This window comes from Leucoraja erinacea, chromosome 1 (assembly GCF_028641065.1).
Source record: "Leucoraja erinacea ecotype New England chromosome 1, Leri_hhj_1, whole genome shotgun sequence".
NCBI lineage: Eukaryota > Metazoa > Chordata > Chondrichthyes > Rajiformes > Rajidae > Leucoraja > Leucoraja erinaceus.
The window spans coordinates 49,029,224-49,051,602 of NC_073377.1; the positions used below are offsets into that span (position 1 = coordinate 49,029,224).

A 22,379-nucleotide genomic window follows, 5' to 3' on the forward strand; every position below is an offset into this window, starting at 1 on the left:
TCTGTATGGGTAGAACTGCGAACTAGACAAGGGCAGAAAACGCTTGTTGGAGTTGGATACAGGTCACTAAACAGCAGTAGGGATATTGGGGATAGCATCAAGCAGGAAATTAGGGATGCATGTAACAAATGTACAGCGGTTATCATGGGTGACTTTAATCTACATATAGATTGGAACAAACAACTTAGTGCTGAGGAGGAGGATTTCCTGGAATGTTTTCAGGATGGGTTTTTAAACCAATATGTAGAGGAACCAACTAGAGGGCATGCCATCCTAGACTGGGTATTGTGAAATAAGGAAGGATTAGTTAGCGATCTTGTTGTGCAAGGCTCCTTGGGCAACAGTGACCATAATATGGTGGAATTCTGCATTAGGATGGAGAATGACACGGTTAATTCAGAGACTAGCCTCCTGAACTTGAATAAAGGAGACTTTGAGGGTATGAGACGGGAATTGGCTTGGATAGACTGGCAAATTATGCTTAAAGGGTTGACAGTGGGAATGCAATGGCAAAGATTTAAAGACCACATGATGAACTCCAGAAATTGTTCATCCCTGTCTGGCGAAAAAATAAAACTGGGAAGGCGACTCAACCGTGGCTGACGAGGGAAGTCATGGATAGTGTTAAATCCAAGGAAGAGCCATATAAATTGCCCAGAAGAAGCGGCAAACTAGAGGACTGGGTGAAATTTAGAACTCAACAGAGGACAAAGGGGTTAATTAAGAGGGGGAAAAAGAGCATGAAAGAAAGCTTGAGAGGAATTTAAAAATTGACTAAAAGCTTCTTTAGGTATATAGAAAGGGGGGGGGGGAGAGTGCAGTGGAGAGAGAAGTTTATTTGGCCTTCCATCACAGCTATGTGATGGATGTTTATGTTAAATGTAATTATGTTGTGTCTGGGGTCTATTTGTGTGTAATGTATGGCTGCAGAAACGGCATTTCGTTTGGACCTCCAGGGGTCCAAATGACAATTAAATTGACTCTTGACTCTTGACTCTTGACTCTTGAAAGAAAAGTTTGTAAAGACGAATGTAGATTCCCTACAGTCAGAGACAGAGAATTTATAATGGGAAATAAGGAAATGGCAGAACAGTTAAACGAGTACTTTGGTTCGGCCTTCACTAAGGAAGACATAAACAATCTCCTGGAAATATTAAGTGCTGAGGATCTAGTGGGAGGGAGGAACTGAAGGGAATCCTCATTAGTCAGAAAATGATGTTAGGTAAACTGTTGGGACTGAAGGCAGATAAATCCCCAGGGCCTGATGATCTGCATCCCAGAATACTCCAGGAGATGGCCCTAGAAATCATGGGTGCATTGGTGATTATTTTCTCATGTTCTTTTGACCCTGGATCTGTTCCTGTGGACTGGAGGGTAGCCAATGTAACTCCCATTTTTTAAGAAAGCAGGGAGAGAGAAAACGTGGAATTATAGACCAGTTGGGGAAGACTGGGGAAGAGGCTGGAGTCAATTATTAAATATGATATAGCAGCACATTTGGAAAGCAGTGACTTGGATCGGTCAAAGTCAGCATGGATTAATGAAGGGGAAATCATGCTTGACTAATCTTTTGGAATTTTTTGAGGATATAACAAGTAGAATGGATAAGGGAGAGCCAGCGGATGTGGTGTATCTGGACTTTCAAAAAGCCTTTGACAAGGTCCATACAAGAGATTAGTGTGCAAAATTAGAGCACATGGTATTGGGGTTAGGGTGTTGGCATGGATAGAGAACTGGATGGCAGACAGGAAGCAAAGAGTAGGAATTAACGGATCCTATTCGGAATGACAGGCATTGATTAGTGGGGTACCGCAAGGTTCGGTGCTTGGACCCCAGTTATTTACAATATATATTAACGATTTAGATGGGGGAATTAAATTTAACATCTATAAATTTGTGGATGACACAATGTTGGGTGGCAGTGTGAACTACGAGGAGTATGCTATGAGGCTGCAGGGTGACTTGGGTAGGTTGAGTGAATGGGCAGAAGCATGGCAGATGCAGTGTAATGTGGATAAATGTGAGGTAATGCACTTTGGTGGCAAGAACAGGAAGGCTAATTATTTTCTGAATGGTGTCAGATTACGAGATGGGGAGGTGCAACGAGAGCTGGGTATGCTTGTACATCGGTCACTGAAAGTAAGCATGCAGGTACAGCAGGCAGTGAAGAAGGCTAATGGTATATTGACCTTTATTGCAAGAGGATTTGAGTTTAGGAGCAAGAAGGTCCTACTGCAGTTGTACAGGGCCCTGGTGAGACCGCACCTGGAGTATTGTGTGCAATTTTGGTCTCCTGATTTGAGGAAGGACATTATTGCTATTGAGGGAGTGCAGCGTAGGTTCACCAGGTTAATTCCCAGGATGGCGGGACTGACATGTGATGAAAGAATGGGTCGACTGGGCTTGTATTTGCTGGACTTTAGAAGGATGAGAGAATATCTTATAGAAACATATAAAATTCTTAGGAGATTGGACAGGGTAGGAAACATGTTTCCGATGTTGGGGGAGTCCATAACCAGGGGTCAGTTTAAGAATAAGGGGTAGGCCATTTAGGACTGAGATGAGGAAATACTTTTTCACCCAGAGAGTTGTGGAATCTGTGGAATTCTCCGCCAGTGATGGCCAATTCACTGGATGTTTTCAAGAGAGCGCTGGATTTAGCTCTTAGGGCTAAGGGAATCAAGGGATATGGGGGGGAGGGGGGGGGGGAAGCCAGAATGGGGTACTGATTTTGGATGATCGGGCATCATCATATTGAATGGCGGTTCTGGCTTAAAGGGCTGAATGGCCTATTCCTGCACCTATTTTTCTATGTTTCTAACACATGATGAGCATTTGATGGCACTGGGCCTATACTCACTGGAGCTTAGAAGGATGAGGAAGGACTTCATTGAAACTTACTTAATAGTGAAAGGCTTGGATCAAGTGGATGCAGAGAGGATGTTTCCACTAGTGGGAGAGTCTGGGACCAGAGGACAGAGCCTCAGAATAAAAGGACGTACCTTTAGAAAGGAGATGAGGAGGAGTTTCTTTTGTCAGAGGGTGTTAAATCTGTGGAATTCTTTGCCGTAGGCGGCTGTGGAGGTCAAATCATTTGGTATTATTAACGTGGAGATTGGCAGATTATTGATTAGTAAAGGTGTCAATAGTTATGGCCCTTCCTCTCTCCTAGCTTTCTCTTCCCCCCCTCCCCCCCCCCCCCCCACCCCCCTCTCCCCGCTCCCCTTGCCATCCCCCATCACAAACAGTCTGAAGAAGAGTTCCGACCTGAAACACCACCAATTCATGTTCTCCAAAGATGCTGCCTGACCCGTTGGGTTACTCCAGTACTTCCTTGTGTCTTTTCATGTGTATATTTATACCAAGGTTTATGAAAATGGAATTCTTCTTTGCTTGTGCAACAATTTCTTACACAGATGAGAACCCAATATCCTGATTGCAAATGATCGTAAGCCTAGATATTCGTTGAATTAAAAAAAGTTATCAAAAACAGTAAAATATAAGGGCAATTGTTCATTCCTGCAACAAGTTTTTCGTATACAAGCACCAGTCACCAAGATAAGAGAGACACCTTTATCAAAGTAATTATTTTTTTATAATATTCTTATTTATTAGAAGTACAGTAAATTACAGTAGTCAAGTCAAGTCAAGTCAAGTCAAGTCAAGTTTATTTGTCACATACACATATGAGATGTGCAGTGAAATGAAAGTGGCAATGCTCGCGGACTTTTGTGCAAAAAGACAAACAACCTATAAACACAATCATAACACACATATACCTTTACATAATAAATAATGGAAGAAAAAACGTTCAGTAGAGTTAGTCCCTGGTGAGATAGGCATTTACAGTCCGAATGGCCTCTGGGAAGAAACTCCTTCTCAACCTCTCTGTTCTCACCGCAAGGCAACGGAGGCGTTTGCCTGACCGTAGCAGTTGGAACAGTCCGTTGCAGGGGTGGAAGGGGTCTTTCATGTATTTTGTTGGCTCTGGAGTTGCACCTCCTGATGTATAGTTCCTGCAGGGGGGCAAGTGAAGTTCCCATAGTGCATTCGGCCGAACGCACTACTCTCTGCAGAGCCTTCTTGTCCTTGGCAGAGCAATTCCCATACCAGATGGTAATGTTCCCGGACAAGATGCTTTCCACTGCCGCTGCATAGAAGCACTGGAGGATCCTCAGAGACACTCTGAATTTCCTCAATTGCCTGAGGTGGTAATGGCGCTGCCTTGCCTTACTCACGAGGGCTGAGGCGTGTGATGCCCATGTCATATCCTCGGAGATGTGGACTCCCAGATATTTATAACAGTTCACCCTATCCACAGGATGCCCATTTATCCTCAATGGAGTGTACATCCTCGGATGATGTGCCCTAAAGTCCATGACCAGCTCCTTCGGTTTTTTGATGTTCAAGAGGAGGCTGCCAGATATATCTTATTACATTTATTGTACCCCTTCATTTTTTATGGAAAGATAGAAATAAAGAAAGTAGAGAAAGTGAGAGAAAGAAAGTTGTGTTCGTGAAAAAGAGTGATCAATGAAAAAAAAAAAGTATTTAGTTAGAGAAAATAATTAAGAAATAGACTCTAGAAAAGAAAGAAGGAAAGGACGAAAAAAGGGAAAAAAAACATAAGCTCTATTATAAAACCCACGCAAAAGGGATATACCAACTTCATATTTTTCCACCCCCTTACCAGATCCTGACACCATTTCTTTTTTGAAGTACTGATGCACCTTATTCTTGTAGTAAGTCGATAAATGCAGACCACGTCTTTTGGAAGTGGTCTGATTTGCCTGCAACGAGGAATCTCATATCTTCCAGGTGTAATGTGTCAAACATATTTGAAATCCACATATTTATTGTTGGTATAGGAGCATTCGTCCAGAATTTAAGTATAACGCTTTTTTTCCCATTATTAGCTCATAATTAAATAGATTCTTTTCTTTTAGTTCAGGGCTATAATTTTGTGAAGATTTCAAAAATCTCAGTCTAAAATTTTTGAATTTTTATACAAAAAACAAATTAGTAGCTTCTTGAGATCGGCATTTATCACAAATAGGTGAGACGTTAGGAAAAAGTTTACTTAATTTGGTTTTTGAATAGTATAATCTGTTGGGTTACTTCAGTACTTCCTTGTGTGTTTTCATGTGTATATTTATATCCAGGTTTATGAAAATGGAATTCTTCTTTGCTTGTGCAACAATTTCTTACACAGATGAGATCCCAATATCCTGATTGCAAATGATCGTAAGCCTAGATATTCGCTGAATTAAAAAAAGTTATCAAAAACAGTAAAATATAAGGGCAATTGTTCATTCCTGCAACAAGTTTTTCGTATACAAGCACCAGTCACCAAGATAAGAGAGACACCTTTATCAAAGTAGTTTAAACCAACATATTTCTGGTTGAGCAGAGACATGTTCCACTGGCCACACTTGCTGAAAGAATTCTAGTTTCAAAATTACACTTCCTTATCTATAATCAACATTTGCAGTTGCTTTCTACACAACATGGTGACAAATACATTTATTTCATGGTAAATCTGTGAATTTTAAATATGGATTTCATTGTAACTGTAAGGTTGTTGCAACACAAAAGCAGTTTTTCTCTTCAATGAATGCAGTAATTTGAAAGAATTGGTCTGTTTTGTCATGAGCTGGCTCAATGACATCTTTACAGAGGAAGCAATAATGCAAGTCATTGAGGAAACCACAAAAGTAGCAAATGAGACCAATTCATTACATCAAAATTAGAGAAGATACAATTCCTCAGTGCTAAATAAGAAACCAATCTTTTCTTTCACACAGAAATCCTGAGACATATTTCCATCAATAGGAATACATCAACTTAAATATTTATCTGAATCATCAGCCAAAGATTTACTGATCAGGTTAAATTATAACACTTGAGCCATGCTGGTTTTAACCATATAACCATATAACCATATAACAATTACAGCACGGAAACAGGCCATCTTGGCCCTTCAAGTCCGTGCCGAACACTTATTTCCCCCTAGTCCCATCTACCTGCACTCAGACCATAACCCTCCATTCCTTTCCCATCCATATACCCATCCATATACCTACCACTCTCTGAGTAAAGAAGTTCCCCCTCATGTTACTCCTAAACCTCTGTCCCTTAATTCTCGTCATGTCCTCTTGTTTGAATCTTCCCTACTCTCAATGGAAAGAGCGTTTCCACGTCAACTCTGTCTATCCCTCTCATCATTTTAAAGACCTCTATCAAGTCCCCCCTTAACCCTCTGCGCTCCAAAGAATAAAGATCTAACTTGTTCAACCTTTCTCTGTAACTTAATTGCTGAAACCCAGGCAACATTCTAGTAAATCTCTATTTTGTTGACATCCTTCCTATAATTAGGCGACCAAAATTGTACACCATACTCCAGAATTGGCCTCACCAATGCCTTGTACAATTTTAACATTACATCCCAACTTCTATACTCAATGCTCTGATTTATAAAGGCCAGCACACCAAAAGCTTTCTTTACCACCCTATCTACATGAGATTTCACCTTCAGAGAACTATGCACAGTTATTCCTAGATCCCTCTTTTAACGGCATTCCTCAATTCGCTACCATTTACCATGTACGTCCTATTTTGATTTGTCCTGCCAAGTAGCACCTCACACTTATCAGCATTAAACTCCATCTGCCATCTTTGGGAGAACTGGGGATGGGGACTGGACATTGTGCCTTCCCCCACAGTGGTAACCATTGTGGAGGGATGATTTTTGTATGTAAGTGAATATTTAAGTTTGTGTCCAAGATGGCTGTCGGAAGGGAGAGTGTACGCTGGCACGGTTTGGCTGCTGCTGCTCTCTCTTCACATTGTATTTTTGTTTTGTTTTTCTTTGGAACGAATTCTGTCTTTAATTTGTGTATTGGTGATGTCTTTATTATTTATTTTATTCCGATTATATGTTTTTAAGGTGTCCTTGAGACTTTTGAAAGGTGCCCTCAAATAAAATATATTATTATTATTATTATTATTAACTTTCAGCCCACTCTTCCAAATGGCTTAAATCTCTCTGTAGACTTTGAAAATCTACTTCATTTTTCCATCAGTTTTTCCATCAGTTTTTTGTGCAGTTGAATCCAAGAACACATGGATGCATTATATATTAGTCATTAATATATGCTGTTGATGTGTTGTTATCTGTTCTCATTATCTTAAAGAGTCAGTCAATGATATCAACAGCGTTCTATCACCAGTCTGCAGTTTTTCTAATCGTGCGATTTATCTCTCCTAGACCCTGAGTAATGGAGGTATCTGCAGAACACTGAATTGGCACCGACACTGGCACTAGGACTTCCCTCACTCACTCACTCACTCACTCACTCACTCACTCACTCACTCACTCACTCACTCACTCACTCACTCACTCACTCACTCACTCACTATCTCACTCAATGCAGTGAGATGCAGAAACATTTCATGAGGAGGCAGACAAGAAGATCATGGCACCATAATTACCTTACTCTCTTGGACACTGAGTTGAAACCACAAATTTGTAAAAGTCTATCTGGACTTGCTTTAAGTCTTATTATTATTATTATTATTATTATTATTATTATTATTATTATTATTATTATTGTTATTATTATTATTATTATTATTATTATTATTATTATGAGAGTAGGAGTGGGATGTAAGAGGAAACAATTCCTGCCCAGTCTAAGAAAATACCTTTGTTTTAGGTATTATAAATTGTTTTATATATAAATGAAGTAGTTTAGGTGGGTCTGGGGTTGATTGCAGAAGGAAGCAGATGATTAATCCATTAATTTTGAAGTATTGTAAATAACATAAACCTTGCTAGGTAATCATTAGTGAGTGGAATATTTCAGACGGGGACTCTGAGTTGCTCCTTCTGCTGTTCATCAGTTGGCGTTCATCCTGTGATGTTGCCTCTGATTCATTTTTCAGAACAAAGTGAGGTTGTGGACTTTTTTTGTGTTAGAATTTGGTCGGATATCCTGAGAACTGATTATAGGTTTATTATAATTTGTTAGTTTATTACCATCTACACTAGGATACAACAAAATTCCTTGTTCACATGAAGCTCACAGGGTAAACAGTAAACATACAATAATGATAACTACAACAACACACACAGCAATGAGTGAAAAATAACAGAATGGTGCAAGACTGTAGTGTAAAAATCAAAGAGGTGCAAAGGACTACTAAAGTGCAATAACAAAATAACCAGAGTGTATGACAACACCTGTGTGGTGCGAAAATGTTGATTGGTTCAGGAGTCTGATAGCAGTAAGCTATTCCTAAATCTTGACACTTGAGCTTTCAAGCTCCTGTAACTGTTCCCAGAAGGTAAAAGAGAGAAAAGGGAATGGCTGGAGTGGATAGTACCATTGATGACACTTTCAGCCTTCCTGATGTAATGCACCATGGTGGTGCACTAGTTGGAAGGAATCCTGTGATGAACTACACTGTGTTCACCACTCTCTGCAATTCAGGTGGTGAAGAGCAGACCAGTCTGAGATACATCACATCAGATCACTTTCAATAATGCATCTGTGAAAATTCAACAGAATCCTTGCGGAAATGCCATGTTTTCTCAGATGCCTAAGAAAGTAAGATTGATATGCTTTCATGGTCTTATTATCTTATCGGTGGTCACTCGAAACGAGTATGACTGTCCTCTCCTCATCAATGGGTCGTCTACTTGTGGGTCTGCAAATGTCTGTAAAGGCCGATCCGCGTTCCACACACCTGGTGCAACATGGGCACTGGAGACTGGAGGTGGTTGGTAGTATTTGAGCCCCCTTCTCTCTCTCCTTATGGTGCTGTTGCTTTGTCATAGCATGCAGCTCCTTCCTGCGTGGATTTTCTCCAGGAGCACCTGTCCAGTGCAATGTGCTTCCAGTTGATCGATGTGATGTGGAATTTCTTCAGACTGTGCTCCTTCGATCGGGCGTTAATGAACTCATTGTCCTTCAGCAATTCTTATAGACAATAGACAATAGGTGCAGGAGTTGGCCATCCGGCCCTTCGAGCCAGCACCGCCATTCAATGTGATCATGGCTGATCATCCCCAATCAGTACCCCGTTCCTGCCTTCTCCCCATATCCCCTGACTCTGCTATCTTTAAGAGGCCTATCTAGCTCTCTCTTGAAAGTATCCAGAGAACCGGTCTCCACCGCCCTCTGAGGCTGAGAATTCCACAGACTCACAACTCTCTGTGAGAAAAGTTGTTTCCTCGTCTCTGTTCTAAGTGGCTTACCCTTTATTCTTAAACTGAGGTCCTGGTTCTGGACTCCCGCAATATCCCCCAACGTCTGTCTTTTGAGCACAGGGGGTTTAAGCCGTGGTTGCTTGGACCATAGACGGCCTTAGTAGCGCTGAAGAAGCCTCTGCTGTCACCCGGGTCTGCCGGTCCCTGGATTTCCAGAGCCTTTTCTGTCAACCAAGAGTTCTTAAGCTACCTCACCCAGCTCTGGACGTCTGCCTTGGCTCTGGAGTGAGACGCTCTTTTGGACTAGCAGGTTACATCATTTTGCCAGGCACGAATGGCTTTCCTTTTCTCGGAGATGAGCTGTTCTATTTCTGTGTCATTCTCATCAAACCAGTCCTGGTGTTTAATGGACTTGCACCCAAGGATGTTCCAGATGTTCCAGGCATCATGGATGATGGATTTGAGCCGGCTCCAGTGCCCTGCAATGTCATCAGGATATTCCCGTTGGAGGCTTTCCACAAGAGAAGCCTTTCTTGATCACTGCATCAGTGTAAAGGGATCTGGTTCGGTTGCTAGTGATATGGATGCCTTGGAACTTGAACTCGGTGACCATTTCTGCAGCAGCTCTGATGAGGAGAGGGTTGTGTTCAACCCTGTTAGAATGGAAAAGAGAACAAGCAAAGTGTAGTTCCACATTTTCCCTGTTTGCCCTCATGGAATGGATGTTTCAGCACTGAATCGGTGTGTGAGTGAGGCCTATTCAGAATACTGGATTGCAAGTTGCGATGCCAATTCAGTAACCTGTACACAGTGACGGTGGGCTCCCAAACAAGGACAGTTGGACTGAGATCAATGGAAAATCAATTTGATCACACCGTTAGAAAAGTTGTCGAACTTTGGTTGTATGAATTTTTTGATGCGATTTGTTGACTCCTGAAAATAAATGAGAACAAAAAACAAAACCACTTGTGTATATCAACTGCATAAAATATTGAATTAAAAAAATGAACCTGTTTGCTGTGGGATCCATGCGTACAAGGAGCAAAATGACTGAAATGTCACAGTTCAATGGAAATTGTAATCCCTTGACTAATTATTTAAATAAATACTTCAGATGGGTCTCCCTAAAACTGTTTGTGGTTTCAGCACATGAAAGAAAAGCAAGGTTATTTACTTAGTACTTAACAGTTACATGCTCTGGAGATTTGATGCAATGAATTGGTGACATTTACTGCAATAGTTTCAGTCAATGACCAGCATCATCATTTGTTCCAAGAACAGGTCTGTTAGCTACATATGTCTCATCAACATTAACCATGATGTCTTTTCACAAATCCAAAATTTAAAATTTAAAATAATTATTGGTATTGATTTATTATAGTCACATGTAGTGAGATGCAGTGAAAAATGTTGCTGTAAAATTCTTAAAACTGGAATGAAATAAACTTGATTTGTCATTGTTTTGCTTACTGGAATCTATGGTGCTGCGTGGATCTGAAAGTAGGGCTGCCTTTCATTCTTTTATAGAGTGTGGTCAGAGCAACATCCGATTATCAACTTCAAGCACTGTGGCAAAGTAACTATTGTCTTGGTGACCAATGCTTACATACCTGGGCCATGTTGCAAATAAAAATGATATACTGTTAAGTTGCCTTCAGCTTATAAACATCATTTTCTTTATTCAACAAATAGCTTGAGTAAATCTAGGCTCATCTCTGCCTGTCAAAGTAACCTTAGCAAATTTGCAGATGACTCAAAGCTGGGTGGCAGTGTGAACTGTGAGGGGGATGCTATGAGAATGCAGGGTGACTTGGACATGTAGGGGAGTGGGCACATGCATGGCAGATGAAGTTTAGTGTGGATAAATGTGAGGTTATCCACTTTGGTAGCAAAAACAGGAATGCAGATTACTATCTAAATGGTGTCAAGTTGGGAAAAGGGGAAGTATAACGGGATCTGGGGGTCCTTGTACATCAGTCTATGAAAGTAAGCATGCAAGTACAGCAGGCAGTGAAGAAAGCGAATGGCATGTTGGCCTTTATAACAAGAGGAATCGAATATAAGAGCAAAGAGGTCCTTCTGCAGTTGTACAGAGCCCCAGTGAGACCACACCTGGAGTATTGTGTGCAGTTTTGGTCCCCTAATTTGAGGAAGGACATTCTTGCTATTGAGGGAGTGCAGCGTAGGTTTACAAGGTTAATTCCCGGGATGGCGAGACTGTGCTGAGAGAATGGAGCAGCTGGGCTTGTACACTCTGGAGTTTAGAAAGATGAGAGGTTATCTCATTGAAACATATAAGATTGTTAAGGTCTTGGACACGCTAGAGGCAGGAAAATGTTCCCGATGTTGGGGGAGTCCAGAACCAGGGGTCACAGTTTAAGAATAAGGAGTAAGCCATTTAGAGCGGAGACGAGGAAACACTTTTTCTCACAAAGAGTGGTGAGTCTGTGGAATTCTCTGCCTCAGAGGGCAATGGAGGCAGGTTCTCTGGATGCTTTCAAGAACGAGCTAGATAGGGCTCTTAAAAATAGCAGAGTCAGGGGATATGGGGAGAAGTCAGGAACAGGGTATTGATTAGGGATGATCAGCCATGATCACATTGAATGGCGATGCTGGCTCGAAGGGCCGAATGGCCTACTCCTGCACCTATTATCTATTGTCTATTGTCTGTTTCTACAGGTTTGCAATCAGAAATGTGCCAATATCTCAGTCTCACAAAGGAGATACATCAGAGAATTTTGTGTGTCCACAGATATAAGGATATACAAATGCTAGTCAATGCAAGTTAAATTCTAGAAATCAGAATACTTATTGCATCAGCAGTGGAGTCAGTCAATGACTATCATCTGCAATGCTCTGGTCAGCTACATTCTGAATACTGTTTTTGGTTCTGACCAGTGGGAGAAATGTTAATGTGAATTGTGAGGAAGGTTTATAATATCCTCGCACAATGGATAATAAATTCTAGCCTTTCTCGTGACACCAACAGCCTGGAAATAATTTCCCCTAAATTTAACTTTCTTACATTTTATTTTTGACATAACTTAGGCAGCATTTATTGCTAGGTCCTATATAATTTTAGAATAATTCAGTAGAATTATGAAGCAATATATAAAGTATCAGATTTTAAAAATTTAACAGGACTTTGGTGAAATCTTAATTCTTGCTCACTGATGCACCACTATTTGTTGCACTTCATGGTTAGCCTTGAACCTGTTATGTGGTTTCTCTTAAACAAAACGGTTGCTTCAGAGAGATTATAAAGCTTGTGCTTCATAGAGAGGACATCAACCTGAACCAACCACATCCTTGTGAGTTGACACTAAATTACTGAAAGCCTTTGCCGTGATCACAAAAGAAGCAACAATGAAGTTGCTGAAGTACGGTCTGTTTCTTCCATTGATCAGTATTTCCTTCATTCCAGCCTGTAAGTACGAAATAAGTAAAATGTAAACATATTACATTTGTCCTGGGATTTATTGGAATACTGTTCAAATGACAATGTGTATTTCTTAACATGTTTTGTAATTATTAACTAAACATAGTCAATGCTTGATTCATTAACATTCTCCCACAGTTATGACAATCAATATTTAATTTATTTCATTTTCTTTTATTTTTACTTCCTGTTTAGGATATACCAAATAACAAATTTAAGAGAATGTCATAAAGTATATTTCACTTGTCATTGTTCTTGTTAAGCTATATGCTAAAATTAATCATGGTATGAAGTTTTGTTACCCGTAGTTTGAGTGAGAAACCTACTAGGTTTCATTGTCCTGTGGTAGATTTAACATTGGATAAAGGTGTGAATGAAGCAATATCATGATCATCAAATGCTGTGGTCCAATTTAGTGTGCTGCATGTTGCCTCCTCTACACTGGGTAGGGATGGGAGATTGCAACCTTCACGTGTTCCGCTCTGTTTCGACTAATGCAATCAACCTGGCATGCACAATCAAATAAGATCAAATAGAACAAGTTGTCCTACAAGTTTAGGCTGTGCACACCATATGCAAGAAGAAGTACCCTGGGGAAATAAAACATAGATTGAATGATAGCTTTGGAGAAGACCTCTGCTCAGTCCTCAAGAGTGACCATGAGCTGCGAGTTACGTGCGTCTTCAATTCCTCTCAGTTAGACCTCTTATGTTATTCCATTCCAGAGGAGAGCAAATCAAGCTCAATGAACAGCATTTCATGATTAGACGAGGCATCTTACAGCTGTCAGAATATAACATTAAATTTAAGATTATCAGCCTTTCCGTTTGTATTAATTTGCAAACGGTTATTAACCCGTACCATTATTTGCATGTTTCATTTTTCCTAGATACTATATGAACTCTTATGTATTTCCAGTATTCTCCTCAATTTTAGATTTCTGGTTACTGTTGCATTCTGTATCTCACAGTTCCAGTAAATGTCCTCTTTCATCTTTTAATTTCCAGCTACACACAGGTGAACAAATCTTTGACCCTCTCTCTCGGCCGTCATCACCGTTTACATCATTCAACTTCCCTTGGTCTTCATCTTATCACAGGCATTTCCTTTATATCTCTGCAATTCCCCTTTCTCTGCAACTTATAAGATGCTTCATTTCCAGCTTTTCCTTGGTTTGGTGAAAATTCATCAACTTGAAAGTTAATCGGTATTTCCAGCACAGTTGCTGCTTGATCTGCATTTTCTGCTACTTAGAAATTCAGTTAGGTTTCCTTGGGTGCCAGAAGAGAGTCCCTTGTGATTATTTTCTGTAGGATTCCCTGCCCAAATCCATAACTTTTCCACACTACACTGTATCAACCACTGGCTGGTTTTGAGTCTACATTTGCTGGAAATTAAAGAGTATGCAGGCAGCAGTCTAGGGGAATGGAATTTGTTTTTAAGAGATACAGCATTGAAACAGGCCCTTCGACCAACCAAGTCCGCGCCCACCAATGATCACCCCGTACATTAGCATGATCCTACATAGCAGGGACTATTTTACAATTTACAGAAACCAATTAACCTACAAACCTGTATGTCTTTGGAGTGTGGGAGGAAACCAGAGCTCCCAAAGAAAACCCACACTGTCACGGGAATAACACATCCAATCTCCATACAGACAGCACCCGTATTCAGAATCAAACCCAGGTCTCTAGCGCTGTAAGGCAGAAAATCTACCGCTGCGCTAGACAATGTTCTGCACATTGTAAAGGGAATGAGGAGAGGTAAGAGTCAGAAACTGGTGGCTTACATCCAGACCTACAACCTGAACCCATTTCCCTGGCCATTCTTCATAGTGAATATCACGAGCTTGATTCTCACCTTCAAATGTAACTCACTCACTGACTGTCAGAAAAAAATACTTTTAATACATTCATAGGATCTTCGATTAGTGTTTATTGCTCATTTGCCTTAAGGATCGACGAGCAACCTTCTTGAATGACTGACTGTATAATTCGTTATCACCTAGCCCACAGTCAACAATGGGCCAGTGGGGACCATCTTTCCTTGATCATCATTGCTTTTTTGCATATCTTTCATTCATTTTGTTCTATTTACCTTCTATCACTCAATTCCCTTTCCCCTGACTCTCAGCCTGAAGAAGGTCTCAACCCGAAACGTCTCCTATTTCTTTTCTCCAGAGATGCTGAGATACTCCAGTTGTTCTCGTCTATTTTCGGTGTAAACCAGCACCTGCAGCTCCTTCCTACACTTCTTGAATGAATGAATACTTTATTGTCACATGTGGCAAGTCAAAGAGAAATTCTTTGTTTTGCACACCCAAGGTATGCAAAGAGTCGCCACATAAAGGGTGCAGCCAAAGTTACAAAGTTTCCCATGCCAGGTCTTCTTTTGTTCTCCCCATCCCCCCCCCCCCCCCCCCCCCCTCCTCATCCTTCATTCATGGAGGTTCCCCCACACCGGGGTCCTCCTTTGTCACTCTCCCCCCCCCCCCCCCCCCCCACCTCATGGGAATGGCTGATCGCCATGTTGTGAATGTCCCACAATGCTGTTGCTTCCAAATCAGGTGTTGTGTGGCATGGGGGGGAACTTGCAAGTGGTGATGCCCCCATATTTCTGCTGCTTTTGTCCTGGTGGTAAAGGCTACACCACCGAAGCAGCCTAATGACATGCTGTTAAATAATCTTTAGCAAGTACTGTCATGCTTCTTGCAGAAGGCACACAATGCATCCATGTTGCAGAGAGAAATAAGGATGTCACAGGTGAAAACGGCATTCATTGAGGTGATGAGCCTTGACTAAACCATATCCCCAAACCCCTGAAACAATCAGATGAAGAGTACTCGCACTGTGCCATTGGGAATCCACACCTTCTATTGGCAAACAGGATAAGGGTAACTGGTGACAACATATAGTTCCCATTCACCCATCCAGCCGACTTGGAAATACCTCATCATTCCGTTATTAACTCACTCTTTCTTTCACTCCAAATCAGAATGGTTCATTTATGTTTGTCCACACTTAGCAACTCTTTTATTGTTTGTGTAGTTCGGTCTTTTGATCATGTTCCACAGCTTTGATATTGGCAAACAGAAAAAGACATAAGCTGAACTGCTATTCCTAGTACTACATTAACTCATTTGGTCTCATTCTTTCCCTTTTGTTCCACCCATCATTCCTCAATCTTTCTGCTATTGATAACTAACTCATTTTCTCTATCCTGGTTCTGATGAAGGTTCGTGGACTGAGCAGCAACTGTTTCCCTTTCTACCAGACCTGCTGAGTGGTTCCTGCATTTTTAATTTCATTTTATATTTGTCTTGTCAAGAACAATTAAAGATGGCTAATAAACGTGGACTTGTCTATGTTATTCAAACCCTGTTACTGATTTTTTTAAGAAAACATTTGAAATAAATGTTCATCATCTGTACATTACAGATCAGGGAGCGGAGATTATTGGAGGTCATGATGTTACACCACATTCAAAACCCTATATGGCATCTATCCAAGTATTTGACAATGAAAAGTATCAACATATTTGCGGAGGGGCTTTGATCCGCCGTAACTGGGTGCTCACTGCAGCTCACTGTGAAATGTAAGCTCAACTGTGTATGAATGAAAAAATACTTTCATGGTTAATGTTTAAATCTTTAATTTCAAAGACCACGTGAAATACTATAATTGCTTTTAAACAGTGAGTGCTCATCGCTATTAGGTGGGTATTTTGCTATTGATTGGCATTTATGTTATCAAGGTATTAATTTGCTAATAATTATTAAATTTAATTGCATACTTCCCATTGAGCTAACTTTCAATTGGAACAGAATGGTCACTATTTAGATGGTGAGAGTTCAAATATGCATGTTCTTGTTAAAGAGGACAAGGAGGTGGGAGTAAGGAAGCCTGGATAACAAGAGAAATTGATGCTCGGGTCAGGAAAAGGAATGAGGCATGGGCCAGGTGGGATCAAGTGTATCCCTGGAGGTATTTAGGAGACTAAAAAGGAAATTAGGAGGGCACAAAGAGGACAAGAGATATCTCTGGCACTTAAGGTTAAGGTTACATGGATAGGACAGGTTTGGAGGGATATGGACTAGTGGGACTAGTGTAGCTGGGACATGTTGATCGGTGTGGGCAAGTTGGGCCGAATGGTCTATTTCCACACTGTATCAATCTATGGATGCTCTAAGTGGTATGAATTTATTTAAATCTCACAAGTCTTATCAGATATATCCAAGGACACTGTGAGAAGCTACAGAAAAAAATATATGAAATAAATGCCCTATGACTGAGGGTGGCTAACGTTTTGCCTATATTTAAGAAGGGATGCAAGGAAAATCTTGGAAACTATAGACCAGTGAGCCTAACATTTATGGGAGGTAAGGTATTGGCGAGGATTCTGAGGGATAATATATATATATGCATTTAGATAGACAGTGGCTGATTTGGAATAGTTAGCATGATTTGGGATGTGGAAGATCGTGTCTCACAAAATCGGTTGAGTTTTTTGAAAATATAAACAAGAAGGTTAATGAGGGCAAGGTCATAGACAATGTCTATATAGACTTCATTAAGACCTTTGATAAGGTTCCGCATGGTAGGTTGCTCTGGATGATTAGATCGCAGGTGATCCAGGGAGATTCTGCCTGGATACAAAATCAGCGTCATGCAAGGAAGCAGAGGGAGGTGGTGGAAGGTTGTTTTTAAGATTGGAGGCCTGTGACTAGTGGTGTACCACAGGGATCAGTGCTGGGCCCAAAGCTGTTTGTGGTTTATATCAATGATTTAGATGAGAACGTGCAAGTCATGATTAGTAAGTTGAAGATAGGCACAAAAAGCTGGATTATCTCAGCGGGACAGGCAGCATCTCTGGTGAGAAGGAATTCCTTCTCTCCAGAGATGCTGCCTGTCCCGTTGAGTTACTGCAGATTTGTGTGCCTACGGTTTAAACCACCATATGCAGTTCCTTCTTACACGTGATTAGTAAGTTGGCAGATAACACTAAAGTAGGTGGAATTGTAGACCATGAAGATAGTACACAGTTCCTGAATGTTGCGTCACAGGTAGATAACTAGTTCAAAAAGGATTTTGGTACTTTGGTCTTCATCAGTCAGGGTATTGGGTATAGAAGTTGGGATGTTCTGTTACAGTTCTACTAAACATTGGTGAGTCTGCTTTTGTAATATTGTGTTCAGCTTTGGTCACCCTGCTAGAGGAACTATGTCATTAAGGTGGAAAGAGTATGCTGCCAGGATAGAAACATAGAAACATAGAAATTAGGTGCAGGAGTAGGCCATTCGGCCCTTCGAGCCTGCACCGCCATTCAATATGATCATGGCTGATCATCCAACTCAGTATCCCGTACCTGCCTTCTCTCCATACCCCCTGATCCCCTTAGCCACAAGGGCCACATCTAACTCCCTCTTAAATATAGCCAATGAACTGGCCTCAACTACCCTCTGTGGCAGAGAGTTCCAGAGATTCACCACTCTCTGTGTGAAAAAAGTTCTTCTCATCTCAGTTTTAAAGGATTTCCCCCTTATCCTTAAGCTGTGACCCCTTGTCCTTGACTTCCCTAACATCGGGAACAATCTTCCTGCATCTAGCCTGTCCAACCCCTTAAGAATTTTGTAAGTTTCTATAAGATCCCCTCTCAATCTCCTAAATTCTAGAGAGTATAAACCAAGTCTATCCCGTCTTTCTTCATAAGACAGTCCTGACATCCCAGGAATCAGTCTGGTGAACCGTCTCTGCACTCCCTCTATGGCAATAACGTCCTTCCTCAGATTTGGAGACCAAAACTGTACGCAATACTCCAGGTGTGGTCTCACCAAGACCCTGTACAACTGCAGTAGAACCTCCCTGCTCCTATACTCAAATCCTTTTGCAATGAAAGCTAACATACCATTCGCTTTCTTTACTGCCTGCTGCACCTGCATGCCTACCTTCAATGACTGGTGTACCATGACACCCAGGTCTCGCTGCATCTCCCCCTTTCCCAATCGGCCACCATTTAGATAATAGTCTGCTTTCCCGTTTTTGCCACCAAAATGGATAACCTCACATTTATCCACATTATACTGCATCTGCCAAACATTTGCCCACTCACCCAGCCTATCCAAGTCACCTTGCAGTCTCCTAGCATCCTCCTCACAGCTAACACTGCCCCCCAGCTTAGTGTCATCCGCAAACTTGGAGATATTGCCTTCAATTCCCTCATCCAGATCATGAATATATATTGTAAATAGCTGGGGTCCCAGCACTGAGCCTTGCGGTACCCCATTCAAGGATTCAAGGGCCTGAACAATAGGGAGACATTGGGCAAGCTAGAACTTTATTCCTTGGAGTGTAGGAGGTTGAGGAGTGATTTTCTAGAAGTGTATAAAATAATGAGGGGTCTAGATATGGTGAATTAACAAAGTATTTTACTCAGAGCAGTGGAATCAAACCCAGAGGACCAAATGACCCTTGGACAGATACATGTATAGGAAGGGTTGAGGGGAAAAAAATCAAATACAGGCAGCTGAGAGGAGCTTAGACACAGCATCTTTATCAGCATGGCGGGTTGAACCAAAGGGCCTGTTTCCTTGCTATATGACTATATTTCACAAATTTTTAAATTGTGAAAATGACAGTATATGAATTACTTGATAAAAGTACCAAGTCTAGACTCAACAGCTCAGAACCCACATGTTTCTAATAATTGCCCGGTGGAACAAAACTCTGCTGATAATATAGAAACAAGGCACTGCAGATGCCGGTTTATGATAAGAGACATAAAGTGCTGGAGTGACTCAGCACGTCAGACAGCATCTCGGAAGAACATGAAGAAGAGTCCCGACTGCAAACATCACCTATGCATGTTCTTCAGGGATGCTGCCGGTCCCGCTGAGTTACTCCAGCACGTTGTGTCTTTTTTTCGTCTACCAATAATAATTGGCCTCCCCTCATTTCTCCAACAAACGGGCCCAACTATGGTTCATCTATAAAGAATGTTTGGAGTTGGATTATTCTCCTAGCTTTACTTATTATTTTAATAATGTTAATAGTTTACAAACATCAGAGTAATCAGCACTGATTGTGCAAGTATTCCAGAATAATACATGTGAAATGGAATAATATCTTACAGTAATTAGAAATATTTAAAACCAGCAGCTTTAGAGAAGTGTTGGTTGGCAGCCAGGTGATACATAGCCGTAAAGAGATGGTATCCTGACCCTCCACATAGCATTTAATGTCCTTTTGAGTATTTTACAATTTGCACAGTTGGTAATCGCCAAAAATTACTTTGCTAAGCCTGATATTCGCATTCTGCTTTAGACGTGATTGTTCTCATTTCAATGAATTTCTGCAAACCATATTTTTTTACAATGGAAGCAAAATATAATTTTCTATCTTTTTGATTATTAGATCACGTATTAATGCAAAGCAACCACTTCGAGTGGTTCTTGGAGCACATTCTCTTTTACAGGATGAGAATCAACAAAGTCTATATGTTCTCAACCAGGTTCCTTATCCACAATTCAAAATGCAAACTGCTCAAAATGACATCATGCTGCTGAAGGTAAGGATCTTTTGTCATTATCAATTGTGATGTTTAATTTTTGTTAATTTCAGTAATAATTATGTTTCGATTTGCAGAAAAAATAGCAGCTGCGTCATCAATCCCATGAATGAAAAATTATCAGAATGACTGCCTCCAATAATTGTAATTTAACAATTAATCCTAAATAATTGTAATTTAGGAAAATTGCATTCAACCCTTTATTAATATCCCTCATTATTAACAAATGGCTAAAACATTAGAAAACTTCCCAAATGGAAACTTTGCATCAGCATTTCTTGATCTTCCAAAGGAGCGGTAAGAAATCCATATTCAAAGTTATTTTCCTTTCCCTCACATTCATTTCACCCTTACAAGGGAGAAGAGGAATCAAAGCTGCCAAGGAAAGGCACTCTGAGAAGTTGAGGAGCAAGTTCTCAGCTAATGACTCTTCTTCAGTTTGGAAGGGCTTGCAAGAAATCACCAGCTACGAGAGGAAAGCCCCCCCCCCCCCCCCCCCGCTCTTTGGGCAATCGTCAGCTGACCAACGACCTGAATGAGTTCTACTGAGTTCCACATCGATGACTGCTTTGGGGCCACCTCCTGCACCCACACACAACTGACTGACTTCATCCACTTCACCACCAACTTCCATCCGGCACTCAAACACACCTGGACTATTTCCGACACTTCCCTACCATTCCTTGACCTCACTATCTCCATCGCAGGTGATAGACCTCTGACCGACACTACAAACCCACTGACTCCCATGGCTATCTGGACTACACTTCTTCCCACCCTGTCTCCTGTAAGGAATTCCTCCGCCTACGCCGCATCTGCTCCCAGGATGAGGCGTTCCACACCAGGGCACCTGAAATGTCCTCATTCTTCAGGAAACGGGGATTCCTCTCCTCCACCATAGACGAGGCTTGCACCAGGGTCTCTTCCATACCCCGCAACACTGCTCTCTTTCCCCATCCCCACACTCGTAACAAGGACAGAGTCCCCCTAGTCCTCACCTTTCACCCCACCAGCCGTCACATACAACAAGTAATCCTCCATCAGTTTCGCCACCTCCAACGTGACCTCACCACTCGCCACATCATCCCATCTCCCCCCATGTCTGCCTTCCGCAAAGACCGCTCCCTCCGTAACTCAATTCTTCCCTTCCCTCCCGTACCACCCCCTCTTCGGGCACTTTCCATTGCAACCGCAAGAGATGCAACACCTGTCCCTTTACCTCCCCCCTCGACTCCATTCAAGGACCAAATCAGTCGTCCCAGGTGCGACAAAGGTTCACCTGTATCTCCTCCAACCTCATCTACTGCATCCGCTGCTCTAGTTATGTCAGCTGATCTACATCGGTGAGACTAAGCAGAGGTTGGGCGATCGTTTCGCCGAACACCTCCGCTCGGTCCGCAAGAACTTACCTGACCTCCCGGTGGCTCAGCACTTCAACTCCCCCTCCCATTCCCAATCCAACCTCTCTGTCCTGGGTCTCCTCCATTGCCAGAGTGAGCAACACCGGAAATTGGAGGAACAGCACCTCATATTCCGCTTGGGGAGCCTGCATCCAACGGGCATGAACATTGAATTCTCCCAATTTTGTTAGCCTTTGCTGTCTCCTCCCTTTCCTCAGCCCTCGGGCTGTCTACTCCCATCCCCCAGCCCTTGGGCTCCTCCTCCACCTTTTTCCTTCCTTCTCCCCGCCACCCCCTATTAGTCTGAAGAAGGGTTTTGGCCCGAAACATTACCTATTTCCTTCACTCCATAGATGCTGCTGCGCCTGCTGAGTATCTCCAGCATTTTTGTGTACCTTTGAGTTCTACTGCAAGTTTGACAAGCAGAAATGTAAACCTGGTACCCCCCTCCCCCCCTCCCCAACCAACACAGCCAGACCGCAGTGTGCAAAGATTAAACCCTTCTACACCCATTCCTCCCCAATCACCACTTCACACTACTTAAAGCAAGACTCCAGTCTGATAAGACAGGACCCTTTCCCACCCCAACCAACACTTCACACCCACTCACAGCCTGACCCCAGGCTGCAAAGACTGGACCCTTCTACATCCGCTCCTCCCCAATCACCACTTCACACCTACTTAAAGAGAGACTCCAGTCAGAAAAAATTAGACCCTTTCCCACCCATCCCTCTCTGACCATCACTTCACACCCAATTACCCA

The 22,379-nt window shown here is 41.8% G+C and overlaps 1 protein-coding gene across 1 annotated transcript in view; it reads left to right on the forward strand.

Annotated features, from left to right (window-relative positions):
- Positions 1-10,744: 10,744 nt before the first annotated feature.
- The window catches only part of LOC129702625 (transmembrane protease serine 9-like), a 58,030-nt gene continuing 46,395 nt past the window's right edge, over positions 10,745-22,379 (forward strand). Inside the window, exons 1-3 of the mRNA XM_055644871.1 lie at positions 10,745-12,638; positions 16,091-16,247; positions 20,063-20,216. Coding sequence (XP_055500846.1) covers positions 12,578-12,638; positions 16,091-16,247; positions 20,063-20,216 — 372 coding nt within the window. The 5' untranslated portion in view covers positions 10,745-12,577. The remainder of the gene's footprint in view (positions 12,639-16,090; positions 16,248-20,062; positions 20,217-22,379) is intronic.